The sequence below is a fragment of the Natrix helvetica genome (genome assembly GCF_964273705.1).
Source record: "Natrix helvetica genome assembly, chromosome: 1".
NCBI lineage: Eukaryota > Metazoa > Chordata > Lepidosauria > Squamata > Natricidae > Natrix > Natrix helvetica.
The window spans coordinates 14,754,347-14,768,310 of NC_138548.1; the positions used below are offsets into that span (position 1 = coordinate 14,754,347).

At 46.5% G+C, this 13,964-nt stretch overlaps 1 protein-coding gene across 2 annotated transcripts in view; it reads left to right on the plus strand.

Moving 5' to 3' along the window:
* The window catches only part of TMEM259 (transmembrane protein 259), a 52,366-nt gene that overhangs the window by 24,722 nt on the left and 13,680 nt on the right, over positions 1 to 13,964 (plus strand). For both annotated transcript variants that reach the window (XM_081958831.1, XM_081958830.1), the window contains exons 4-6: positions 1,993 to 2,103; positions 7,375 to 7,497; positions 13,602 to 13,702. In XM_081958831.1, the coding sequence (XP_081814957.1) occupies positions 1,993 to 2,103; positions 7,375 to 7,497; positions 13,602 to 13,702 (335 nt within the window). The remainder of the gene's footprint in view (positions 1 to 1,992; positions 2,104 to 7,374; positions 7,498 to 13,601; positions 13,703 to 13,964) is intronic.

Sequence of the window (13,964 nt, forward strand, 5' to 3'; positions counted from 1 at the left end):
CTATACTAGTCTCCTTTTATTTCTTCGTTGGTAAATATCAATTTAACACACACACAAATAGTTTGTCGCGAAAGTGACTGCCTGCGAAGGCTCCTGGATTGGGGCTGAAAGGCGAAACTCTGTCCCACATTTGGGTAGACCAGGTTGCCCTGATAGAAAAAAAAACATCTTTTCATCCATCCAGATAATTTAATTGCCAACTTTGCTTTGCTGTTGTGCCTCTTTAGTGTAACAATGGCAGGTAATTTGAATGGCTGTGACGAGAGAATGGTGAGGTTCAGAGGGGGCCAATCTACCAAAGATTACGAGTACAATTGTTTGCCATTACTTGAATCAGAGTTCTCCACTTAACGGCAGTTCCTTTAGTGACCGTTCACAGTTGCAACGGCATGGAAGAAAGTGACTTAAGACTATTTTTACGAACATTGCTGCATCTCCATGGTCGTATGATCAAAATCCGGACGCTTGGCAACCGACTCATATTTATAACCGTCGCAATGTCCTAAGGTCACGTGATCCCCTTTTGTGACCTTTTGACAAGTAAAATCAATCGTGAAGCCAGTTCCACTTAACTATGCTACTAACTTAACAACTGCAATAATTCACTTAACAACTGTGACGAGAAAGGGCGTAGAAATGGAGGAAAACTCACTTAATACATGTCTCAGCCACATAAATTCTGGGCTTAATTGTGGCCGTAAGTCAAGGACTACCTGTATACAGGTTCCTGAAGTGGGGTATTACTTTCCAATATAGGCTTGGGAGAGTCTCAAATGCTCCTGGGTGAGACAATGGAAGGGCTTGTAACCTGATCCAGCAGAGCTATTCTTATACTCTTATACTTTACATTTCACTCTTTTCGTTAAAGACCAGTCACACCTGAAATCAGAAGTTTACATTTTTTACCTGGTCCGAAAAGTTCCGGCTCATTTCTTCTGAAATTTACCTGAAATTCGTGCGAATCCCAGTTTGCATTTCTACTTATTAAAGGGTACAAAAAGTCAGAATATTGGTTATTGCTTTGACATTCCCACCATTGGATTCCCCAAAAATCCCTGGCCTGCAGCTCTCAATAACTTGGATTATTTGCCATGCTGGAGTAGATATTCAGATATCTTGTCCAGTATATATCTACGGGATGAGGATTTAGGAACGGCCAATAGTAACCTGAGCCTGCAGAAGGAGCCTAACGCTGCAAAATTAGCTCATGTACACAGTTTATAGCAGTGATGGCGAACCTATGGCACGTGTGCCACAGGTGGCATGCGGAGCCATTTGTCAGGGCACGAGAGGCCCTGCCCTGTTAGCTGGCCAGCATGCATACGCGCGCTGGCCAGCTGAGTTCACCCTTTTTTAAAGCCATTTTTTGCCCTCCCCAGGCTTCAGAGGCTTTATAGGAGCCTGGGGAGGGCGAAAACAGCCTCCCCCCCCCCCCGGACGCCCTCCGGAGGCGTCAGGGAAGCCTCCGGACAATCCCTTGCTCGGAGGGTCGTTTTGAGTGCTCTGAAGGCATCAGGGAAGCCTCCGGACGGTCACTGAAGCCTTCGGAGCGCTCAAAACGATCCTCCTAGCAAACCGGAAATCCGGGGGGGTGCTGTTTTCACCCTCCCCAGGCTCCTATAAAGCGTCAGGAGCCTGGGGAGGGCGAAAAAAGCATGTAAAAATGGGGGGGGGAGGTTCGTGCCTGTAGTGTGCACATGCGCACTGGGGGTCGTGCATTGCATTATGGGTGCGGCACGCCCGCACATGACCCCCTTGCGCTCCCCCCACTTATGGCACGCGAGCCAAAAAAGGTTCGCCATCGCTGGTTTATAGTAAACCAGGATTCTTCAAAACCCCAATGTTGCCTGTCCATGCAATTAGAGTGAAACATCTTGACCTCACAAATGCCTGCTCTGATTTTCATTATCATTTGAACAAACATTTCTAAACGGTGTCTTTATTTCTTCCATCCTGGCCTTCTAAAACACTTTTTTTTGGCTGTATTTGCAGTTTGGCCGCAGGAAGAATACATTGTGGAATATTCTTTTGAGTACGGATTCCTCCGATTATCCCAAAGCACCCGTCAACGTCTGAGCATTCCCGTCATGGTGGTGACTCTGGGTAAATTTCTATTTTATCATTCCATTCTTAACCATTGCTGAGCCTCCAGAAATTGTAGGTGCTCTTAACGCTGGAGGTTTTGAAGAAGAGATTGGACAAGCATTTGTCTGAAAGGGTATAGGGCAGTGCTTCTCAACCTTGGCAGCTTGAAGATGGGTGAACTTTTAACTCCCAGAATACATATATTAACTCCCAGAAGAGCAACAAAGATGATTAGGGGACTGGAGCCTAAAACATATGAAGAACGGTTGCAGGAACTGGGTATATCTAGCTTAAGAGAAAGAAGGACTAGGGGAGACATGATAGCAGTCTTCCAATATCTCAGGGGTTGCCACAAAGAAGAGGGAGTCAAACTATTCTCCAAAGCACCTGAGGGTAGAACAAGAAGCAATGGGTGGAAACTAATCAAGGAGAGAAGCAACTTAGAACTGAGGAGAACTTTCCTGACAGTTAGAACAATTAACCAGTGGAACAGCTTGCCTCCAGAAGTTGTGAATGCCCCTACACTGGAAGTCTTTAAGAAGATGTTGGATAGCCATTTGTCTGAAACGGTATAGGGTTTCCTGCCTAGGCAGGGGATTGGACTAGAAGACCTCCAAGGTCCCTTCCAACTCTGCTATTGTATTGTATTGTATATTAATGTAAACATGTGTATTAACAGTAGTAGAACCACACGGATTGAGTGATTGGAAAGAACATGAATAGATTAATTCTATATATTTAAATGATTGTGATTGGTACTAGAACTGTACATTGAAACACTGAATGATAAAAGAATGAAGGATGAAACTTTAATATAAACAGATGTGAAGAGTAAACAAGGGAAATTTGAATAGCAAAGCAGGTTAAAGGTGGACAATAGAAAAGAAATGTCTTTGATATAGGGGAAAAAGTTAAAATAGAGATAGAAATAATAGGGGAATAATAGTGTGTGTGTGTGTGAGAGAGAGAGAGAGAGAGAGAGAGTGTGTGTGTGTGTATTGTTTGGCTGTTGCTGTAGATATTTATATGTGCTGCCAGCAAATATTCAGTGCAAGTGAAAATAAATGAAAGTGAAATGTCTCAGCAACAGGAAATTCGTGTTTTAAAACAGAAGGCGTAGCGGGGGCTCTGCAGGATTGACAGTAGAAGACATTGGTTCTCCTAGCCTTAAGAATTTTGTCTGTATTTTAAAATGAATGTTACTTTAGTTTAAATGTTTGGCTTACTTAATTTGGTTAATGCCCCTTGACTATCTGGGAACACACACATAGCATTTGCAAGTAATTGTTCGTTGCATTTTATGGCTTGCAAATGCATAAAGAAATTGTGAATTTCTACACAACTGTCTCCGTACAGCTAAAATAGCTCATGGATATTTGATCATCTAAGAGGAAGCCCAGATTTAAAAATAGAAAATGGGAATCCTGATTCTGTGGCACATGAGGCACCACCAGGCTGCAGACTGGAGGAGGCTAGCATTTTCTTCTTTAGCCACGGGGTCCCCCAACGTGGTACCCAGGAACGCCCGCCCCACCAGTCTCCTTATCCTAGCCCAGTGGTCGGCAAGCCGCGGCTCGCGAGCCAAATGCGGCTCTTTACACATTTTAATGTGGCTCTTCAGTGTGCCGGGCGCCCGCTCCCCTCTCTCCTCTCGGGCTTCGGAGGGAAGCTTCTGCAAAAGCCGAGTGACAAGTCTCCCAGGCTGTAATTTGCCGAGCTGTACGCGCGCGCCTGTTTTCCACATCGTGGAGCAGTGGCGAGATTCTGCGCGGCGAGTGATGATTCCAGGGGCCATCAGTGGGGGGGCAGGGTCTCCCCTCGCGTTCCTCATCTTCCCGGATGGCCCCTGGAATCATCGCTCGCCACGCAGAATCTCGCCGCTGCTCCACGCCGTGGAAAACAGGCTCGTGCGCACAGCTCGGAAAATTACAGCCTCCCTCCCTCCTCTCGGGCTTCGGAGGGAAGCTTCTGCAAAAGCCGAATGACAAGTCTCCCAGGCTGTAATTTTCCGAGCTGTGCGCACGAGCCTGTTTTCCACGGCGTGGAGCAGCGGCGAGATTCTGCGTGGCGAGCGATGATTCCAGGGGCCATCCGGGAAGATGAGGAACCCGAGGGGAGACCCTGCCCCCCCACTGATGGCCCCCGGAATCATCGCTCGCCGCGCAGAATCTCGCCGCTGCTCCACGCCGTGGAAAACAGGCGCGCGCGTACAGCTCTGTCAGTCTCTCTCTGATTCCCTCTCTCATTCCCTCTCTCTGTTCCTCTCTCTGTCTGTCTGTCTCACTCTCACACACACACACACTGTGGTCACCTTGTTGAGTGTTCCAATCACATTTGAAACACTCAACAACTGGCCTGCATTTATGGTATTTTGCAGCAAGATAAATGCAGGCCAGTTGTTGAGTGTTTCAAATGTGATTGGAACACTCAACAAGGTGACCACAGTGTGTGTGTGTGTGTGTGAATGAGACAGACAGACAGAGAGAGGAACAGAGAGAGGGAGTGAGGGAGGGAATCAGAGAGAGACTGACAGACACACACACACACAGAGACAGAGAGGGGGAGGGAGGGAGAGAAAGATAGACAGACAGACAGAGAGACACACACAGAGTGAGTGATTAAGTGAATGAGTGAGAGACAGACACATCCGCATACACAGAGTGACAGAGAGAGAGGAAGGGAGGGGAGAGAGACAGAGGGAGACACACACACACACACAGAGTGAGTGAGAGACAGACAGACAGACAGACAGACACACACACACACACACACACACACACACAGAGTGACAGATGGGGGAAGGAGGAGAGAGAGACAGAGATACAGAGAGACAGACAGACAGATAGACACCCAGAGAAAATGACAGAGGGAGACAGAGAGGGAGGGAGAGAGAGACAAAGAGCCAGAGAGAGAGAGAGAAAGAAAAAGAAAAAAAGAAAGTGGGAGAGAGAGATGAAATTAAAAACAACATACATACAAACCTGACTTACTCAAACTATCCAAGGAAATGCAAGGCCAATGTTCACATTAGTGGTTGTGACTTTGTCAGTCATTGTCAGGATGTAATTTTCTCTACATTGTAAGGCAAATTTTACGGAATTTAACGTTATCGATAAATAATATCGTTCTAAAGTTTTTGTTTTATTAGTTGTGTTATTTGTATCCTCCCGACCTATGTGGATACTTGCATGCAGAATATTCTCAATAAAAACTTATTGAAACTAAAAACAGTGTACCATCCTATGTATTTTCGGTTTTAAAAATGCGGCTCTCAAAATAAATTTCAATCGTGGTTTTGGCGAGATTTGGCTCAGTTGAAAAAAAAGGTTGCCCACCACTGTCCTAGCCAATATTTTATCCAAATGTTCTTTTTCCTTAAAGAAACAGAAAACTGACATGCTACTAAACAGAGCACCAGCCTCCAGCATCATTTTTGGAATATCTCTAGGCCCCAAGCGATCCCATAAATATCCTTAGCAAATAAGGAATATGCTTTATTTTCTTTTGAAATGTGTCCACCGTTATCTGCCTGGAATCCATACTTTTAAAGTTCTCAGTGGGCCCACCAGCCCGAAAAACATTTGAGGCAAAGGTTACTTAGTTGATTAATCCTTGTGATTAACCAGAAAAGGCAGAGTTTGCTGCAGGCTTTAAGTCATAGAGTTTTTGCAAGGAAAGAAGAGAAGATAAAATCATTTCCAGTTTGTATGGATATCAGTCTTTCTAGGACCCAGGGAAGAATCAGTCATCAGAGTTGATTTTATTTCGGATGTGCTCGAAGTCTTATCCAGTCCCTTTCAAAAATATTTTTCCTGATATTCAGTTTCCAATTTGGATAAGACTGGTCACTGTTACCTTGTTCAGATTTACCGTATTTTTCGGGGTATAGGATTTTGAAGAGGCATATTAAAAAAAAAAAAGTTTTTGCACTCTGCAGACATTCCAAAAACAGCCCGTTTTTTGTTTAAAAAAGGGCATGCATAGCTTTTAGGAGTGCTCCTGGGGGCTGGGGGGGGGGGAATTGAGCAAAAACCGGTCCATTTTTTCCTCATTTCTGCCTCCCCAGCCCCTAGGACAGTGATGGCGAACCTATGGCACGCGTGCCACAGGTGGCACGCGGAGCCATTTGTCAGGGCACGTGAGGCGGTGGGTGACCTGTCAGCTGGCCAGCGCGCGCATGCTCACCCACCTGAGTTCACCTTTTTAAAAGCCATTTTCCGCCCTCCCCAGGCTCCAGAGGCTTTATAGGAGCCTGGGGAGGGCGAAAAGAGCCTCCCCCACCCCCCCCCCCCCCGGAGGCCCTCCAGAGGCTTCAGGGACCGTCTGGAGGCTTCCCTGAAACCTTCGGAGCGCTTAAAACCACCCTCCGAGCAAACCGGAAGTGACTTCCGGTTTGCTCGGAGGTTCGTTTTAAGCGTTCCGAAGGCTTCAGGGAAGCCTCCGGACGGTCCCTGAAGCCTCCGGAGGGCCTCGGGGGGGGGGGCGGGGGAGGCTCTTTTCGCCCTCCCCAGGCTCCTATAAAGCCTCTGGAGCCTGGGGAGGGCGAAAAAAGCATGTAAAATGGGGGGGGTCGCGCATTGCATTATGGGTGCGGCACGCCCGCACACGACCCTCCTGTGCTCCCCCCCCTTGTGGCATGTGAGCCAAAAAAGGTTCACCATCGCTGCCCTAGGAGCTCTCTGGAAGCCTCCTACAAGCTACGCATGGCCATTTTGGTGAAGGTGGCGGGGTTTCGGGAGGCAAAAAATGCTGTATTCAGTGTATAAGATGCACCCAGATTTTCAACCTCTTTTGAGGGAAAAAGGTGCGTCTTATACTCCGAAAAATACAGTAACTCTCTCAATCCAATCCATTTTTCTCCTGTTTTCCTTCACTATTACTTCTTCCTTCTAGCCTTGCCTCCCAATTTTGAGAATTGTAGTCTATACATTCTAAAAAGTTGGCTATGGTTGAGAAACACCAGGTTAGACTTTTTGCATTTGGTGTGTGTGTGTGAGAGAGAGAGAGAGAGAGAGAGAGGGAGGGAGGGAGGGAGGGAGAGAGAAGGGGAGGGAAGGAGAGAGATGGGGGGGAGGGAGAAGGGGAGGGAGGGAGGGAGGGAGGGAGAGAGGGAGGGAGGGAGGGAGGGAGGGAGGGAGGGAGAGAGAGAGAGAGAGAGAGAGAGAGAGAGAGAGAGAGAGAGAGAGAGAGAGAGAGAGAGAGAGAGAGAGAGAGATATTGAGATTGATTCCGCCTGTGGGTCTTTTCTACTGTACTTTAACTTTGTCTTTGTCTTCACCCTTCTTACAGATCCCACCCGGGACCAATGCTTTGGAGACAGGTTCAGCCGTCTCTTATTGGATGAATTCCTAGGATACGATGACATTCTCATGTCCAGTGTCAAAGCCTTGGCTGAAAATGAAGAGAATAAAGGTTCGGAAAAAGGGCACGTGGGTTGCAGCATCAGTACGGCACGCTTTATTGTTCAGATTGTTGTGGTCTCTGGGCTGCTGCAGGTGTGGCCGTGTTTTATTTTGTATTGTTTTTTTCCTGTTATAAGTCGCCTGAATCACTCAGTAGAGATGGGCAGGTCTTGAAGTTGAAGAAATAAGTTAACCCAGAAAACAGAAGCAGGCGAATGTTGACATTTGGCTGTTTGAAGTGAGAGATGGTCTTGATCCAGTTGCAGGTAGTCCTTGACTTACAACCGCTTGTTTAATGACAGCAGCACTGGAAAAAGTGGCTTACAATCGGTTCTTACACTTATGACCTGTTGTGGACCGCCAGCAGAGCTGGCGGCAGATTCAGACAGTGAGGAGGTTGGGGAGGAACATGGGCCAGCCCTGGAGTCTGGGGAAGGCTCTGATGAAGGCTCTGTGTCGAAGGCATGAGATGGGGCCAGGGCCGTCCGACAGTTATCAGCTGCCTTCGGAGTTGGAGATCAGTGGGGCAGAAGAACAGCTGGAGCCTGTTCCCAATGTGCGCATGCACAGAACTGCCAGGAGAAGGGAACAGCTAAGGAACAAGGGCTGACTCGGGACTCCGAGGGAGTAAAGGCACGGGTGGATGGTGAATGGCCCCTCCCATAGGGAATAAAGGGGAGCGAAAGGGGAGGGGAGTTTGCAGGAGACAATTAGTTCAATTCATTAGGGTGAAAATCTGTTCCTGACTTCTTGCCAAGTAATTGCTGCTACAGCATGGCGTTTTGAATATATCAGCCTGGCAACTCTCCAAGCCTGATAAAGGTCTGTGTGAAATCTCATGAAAGACGGTTGGCTGGGACTTTGCTGGAGAGAAATTCATTTAAAGTAAATTAAAGAGGTTTTATCAGGACGAGGAGTCGGCTTCATGATCTTGGGAAGCCTAAGTCAGGACACGACCATCGCAAGATCCCCATGGCCACGTGATCAAACTTCAGGTGCTTGGCCTGTGTTTGTATGATGGATCATGTGATCACCATTTGCGATCTTCCCAGCCAACTTTCAGCAAGCAATCTCTATAAGGGAAACTGGATTCACTCAACAATCCTGGGATTCCCGTAACAACCCTAGTGATTTGTTTTAACAACCACGGCAAAAAAAAAAAAAAAAGATTGTCAAAAACCGGGTGCGACTCCCTTAACTTAATGTTTTCTTGCTTAGCCACGGAAATTCTGGTCACAATTGTGATCATAAGGACTCCCTTGTTTATCCCTGGAATGGCTGTGTGTATTTGTGGAACAATTATCCCATTACTTCCATTTGCACAATCGTGGCAGAGCCAATTTTTCTTTCCCCTATATGACAAAACAGATTTGGAAGGCGCCCCTGAGTCCAACTAGCTCCCTGCTCTGCACAGGAATCTAAATTAAAGCTGTGGTAATAGGTGGCTGGCCAGCACTTGCTTAAAAGTTATGAGTGTGTTTATCTTCTTCCTACGTATAATTTGCTCATTGTTTGCGGGCACGAAAGCCTTAGCTATGCTTTCTGGAATGCAGTTCTTCTGCTTGGCCCTTGGATAGGGAGTTGTGCTTGTTAAATAATCTTAGTTAGATTACACTCTCTTGGAGAGCGGACTGCTTTGAAGACTATCCAGGCCCGTTTAGATAGAGGGGCAAGGTTTCAAATTGGTTGGGGACTGGCCCTTTGGAAAACGATACAGGTGCTGTGTTGTGTCAGCCTCGGTTTCTAGGAAAAAAAATATGAAAACTTTAGATGCTTGTTTTAAAGTCTTGAAAGATTGCCTCTCTAACATTGCTCTTTGGTGATTTTTTGGGGGGAGGACCTCCAGACATCCCCCCTCCCCCAATGAAATGAAGGTTGTGGGGCTTCAGTAATGGAATAACACCCCTTTACACCCCATTTTTAAAATTCCTAATCGCTATGGCTGAAAAGAAAATGAAACATCTCAAAACGTTTGAAAAATCTCATGGGTGGAACAAGCTTCATTGCTTCTCTTTGTGACTGGTAAACCACATGTGGATGCAAGTTTAGCAAAATTAGACGTAGGTTTATGGAACATGCCTGGAACTTTCTTTAGGCTGTCAAAAAGTGTTGAGTGTCCTTTTGGGAGAATGATTGCTGGTTAACTGAAGTACAGGTAGTCCTCAACTTACTACCACAATTGAGAGCTGAGAGCTTGAGAACATTTAAAATGTTATTTTAAAATGTTATTGTTAATATTAATTGGGTTTGTTTTGGGATACTCTATCTAATTTCCTTTTTAACTTTTGTAATATGTGTTTTTTTTAATGTTGTACGCCGCCCTGAGTCCTTTGTGAGAAGGGCGGCATATAAATCCAATAAACAAACAAACAAGGTGGCGCAGTGGTTAGAGTGCAGTACAGCAGGCTACTTCAGCTGACTGCTAGCTGCAGTTCAGCAGTTCAAATCTCACCAGGCTCAAGGTTGACTCAGCCTTCCATCCTTCTGAGATCTGTAAAACGAGGACCCAGATTGTTGGGGGCAAGAGGCTGACTCTGTAAACCACTTAGAGAGGGCTGTAAAGCCATTTGAAGCGGTATATAAGTGTAAGTGCTAGTGCTATTGAGCCCCAAACTTCTGTTGCTGAATTAAGCATTTGTTAAGTGAATTTTGCACTATTTTACGGCCTTTCTTGCCTCAGTTGTTAAGTGAATCACTGCAGTCGTTAAGGTACAGACACGGTTGTTAAGTGAATCTGGCTTTCCCCGTTGACATTGCTTGTCTGAAGGTCGCAAAAGGGGATCACATGACCCCAGGACACTGCATCTCTCATAAAGATGAGCCAGTTGTCAAAGCATTCAAATTTTGATCACGTGTCCATGGAGATGCTGCTATGGTCGTAAGTCTGAAGAATGGTCATAGGTCACTTTTTTTCAAAGCCATTGTAACTTTGAACAGTCCCTAAATGAACTGTTGTAAATTGAGGACTGCCTGTGTTTTTTCCTCCATTTGTTTGTCACGATGAAGAACAACTGCCTATTTTGAATGTGTGTGTGTGTCTTTGAGTCAGACATGAAGCCTGGTGACTACAGGACGAAGCCATTGGGTTTTTTAGGAAGTGCCATATTTTTCGGAGTATAAGACGCACCTTTCCCCCCCCCCCCAAAAAGAGAGTGAAAATCTGGGTACGTCTTATACACTGAATACAGAATTTTTGGCCTCCCGAAACCTCGCCCCCTTTGCAAAAATGGACATGCAGAGAGTTTGGGAGGCCTGCAAAGTGATCCTGGGGGCTGGGGGGGGGGCAAAAACGAGTGAAAAACGGACCATTTTTGCTAGTTTTTGCCCTCCCCCATCCCCCAGCAGCACTGTACAAGCCTCCCAAAGCCTATGCATGCCCTGGTTTGTTTTGTTTTTGCAAAAAACGGGGTCATTTTTTGCTCGTTTTTGCCCCCAGCCCTTAGGAGCATTCTACAAGCTTCCCAAAGCCTATGCATGCCTGTTCTTTGCAAAAAATGGGGTTGTTTTTGCAAAAAACGAGCCTTTTTTGCTCGTTTTTGCCCTTCCCCAGCCCCCCAGGAGCACTTTGCAGGCTTCTCAAACTCTCTCATTTTTCACAAAGAACAAGGAGTGCAGAGGGTTTGGGAGGCCTGCGGAGTGAAAAAAACTTTTTTAAAATTCATCTCTCCAAATCTTGGCGTGTCTTATACTCCGGTGCGTCTTATAGTCCGAAAAATACGGTATTTTTCCCCACTGTCTTCTGAGGGTTGAGAAGGAGGTTGTGGGTCATTCAGGCCTATCTTGGCTTCCAGGCCTGGCAGGATTAGAACTGATACCCCTGACTCCTACAAGGCCTCTTTAACGACTAAATCAAACTGGCTCTTAACGCTGATATTTTATTATTTTTATACATCTGAATATATATTTTTTCAACAGAAGAGAATATGTGTAGCCCAGGATTGATCTGTGGGGTTTGTGATGTTCTCCCAGCTTGGTTGTTTTTCTGCAGATGTTTCACTACCAGGCCAGGTTACTTCATCAGTGCAAGGGAGAAGAGCTTGCTGAGAGTTTATATAGAGCAGCTTGTCCTTCTTCTTTGTAAGTTTCTTGGTTAGGATATTAATTCTTCCCCGATTATTCATCTGGTGCTATTTCCTTCTACTCTGGCTGTTGGTTGCTGGGGAAAATGCCCTCTAGGCCAGGACCCTCCAACCTTGACTACGTTAAGACTTGTGGACTTCAACTCCCAGAATTCCTCAGTCAGCTGGCGGAGGAATTCCTGGAGTTGAAGTCCACAAGTCGTAAAGTGGCCAAGGTTGGAGGGTCCTGGCCTAGGCTGTTGGTTTTCTCCCTAGATTTTTGCTCATTCTTAACAGTCTTTAGGTTTATTTCTATGAGGTTGTGGGGGAAGAGCAGTGGTGGATTCCGGTTCCCGTCACAACAGGTACGCTGCGACGGGGCTGGGCGTCCTCGTGTACACACGCTGTGCACGCATGCACATGCCACCGCCCTGCGACGCCCCAGCTGCTCGGCGGAGGTCACGCAGGCGCCGTGTGCCTGTGTGCAATTGGCCGTTTCCCTTAAAAAAGCGGTAAGGAACGCTGGCGGGCAGGTGGGTCCAATGAGCCACCATTCCCGTACGGTGGCCGCTGCTCCCAGCTACCACCGGTACACCCGTACCGGGCCGTACCGCCCGGAACCCACCCTTGGGGAAGAGGTAAATGTGGCTGTCCGTGTGTATGTGTTGGAGGGGGGGAGATAGATGTGCCTGTGTGAATACACTGTTTATATGTGTGCATACATGTTTGTGTGCATATTAACAGAGGGTATTCTACCATCGTTATTGTTCGTGGTGCCCCATATTGATTTGGGATTAGATGGTTGTCAATTAACTGTCAGCGTCCTAAGTTAGTGCACCCATAGAAAGCAGAACTCCGAGGCAGGTAGATTCCTCAAAGAACAATTTGATTGGATACATCACATTTGGCACAACTGGTGAAAACCGACTCTGAATGTTCCCGTGGTTTTCACTTCATTAAAAGAGAAAGTTTCCCCCCTTCCCCCAGGTCATCAGTTACCTGGTCCAACAGAAGTGCTGACAGTTGCTTGGTTACTTCGCTCCTCCTCTCCCAGTCACCTGTTGGAATGACCTTGGTTCCCACAGGAAAAACTTTTTATTTTGACTGCAAAGCCCCAGCCAACTATTTCCCTCCCCCTCCCACTTAGTGACAACTCTGAAGCCTCAAAGAGGCCGCAGTCAGGTTTGCTTCAATGTTGACATCAACATCAATTAGAATAGAGATGGAAGGGTCTTCTAGTCCAGCCCCCTCCTCAAGTAGGAGATCCTATACCAGGGGTGTCAAACCTGAATCATTGAGGGCCGGATCAGGGTTGTGTTTGATCCTGGAGGGCCAGGGGTGGGCAGGCGTGGCCAAGATGGGCATGGCCAGCTTCTCATACGTGTCAGGGGGTGGGGACCTGTGGTGGCCAAGTGCTAAGGCAGGACTTCTCTGAGACCCTCACTCACTCTCATTATAATCTTCCTTCCTTTCTTCTTTTTCTTTCCTTCTTCCTTCTCCTTTCTTCTTCCTTCCCCTCTTTCCTTATTTTTCCTTCCTTGCTGTCTTCCCATCTTTTTCTTTGCCTTTCCTCTTTCCCTTTTTCTTTTCCTGTCCCTTCTTGCATGCTCAAATGCAAAAGGAATAGGGGAGAGACGATAGCAGTCTTCCAATATCTCAGGGGCTGCCACAAAGAAGAGGGAGTCAAACTATTCTCCAAAGCTCCCGAGGGCAGGACAAGAAGCAATGGGTGGAAACTAATCAAGGAGAGAAGCAACTTAAGACTGAGGAGAAACTTCCTGACAGTGAGAACAATTAATCAGTGGAACAGAAGTTGCCTCCAGAAGTTGTGAATGCCCCAACACTGGAAGTCTTTGAGAAGATGTTGGATAGCCGTTTGTCTGAAACGGTATAGGGTTTCCTGCCTAGGCAGGGGGTTGGACTAGAAGACCTCCAAGGTCCCTTCCAACTCTGTTATTATTAAATATTTATAAAATGTTGTTGAATGAATGAATTCCTCCATTCCTCATGTTGTTATATCGCTTCTCCCCTTCTTTTTTCTTACCGGTAACGACAGGCTTCCTTCGCAATGTGGTGTCTGGGGAACATTACCGTTTCATCAGCATGTGGATGGCCAGGACTTCCTACGTTGCAGCCTTCGTCATCATGGTGATTTTTGTGAGTATTTGTTTTTTCCTTAACCCCGAAGTGGCGTTTTTTTTTTTCTTTCCCAGAATTTTCAACCAGAAGCAATGGTTGAAAAAAACAAATGCCTTTTATGGGCTACGTTCCAGCCACAGCATAGCTCAAGGCAGCTTTGCCAGGGATACAACGTGGTTCTCCGTTCAATACAGGTGGCCCTCGACTTACGACAGTTCATTTACTGACCGTTCGGAGTTGCAACATCACTGAAAAAAGATGCCTTATGGCCATTTTTTCC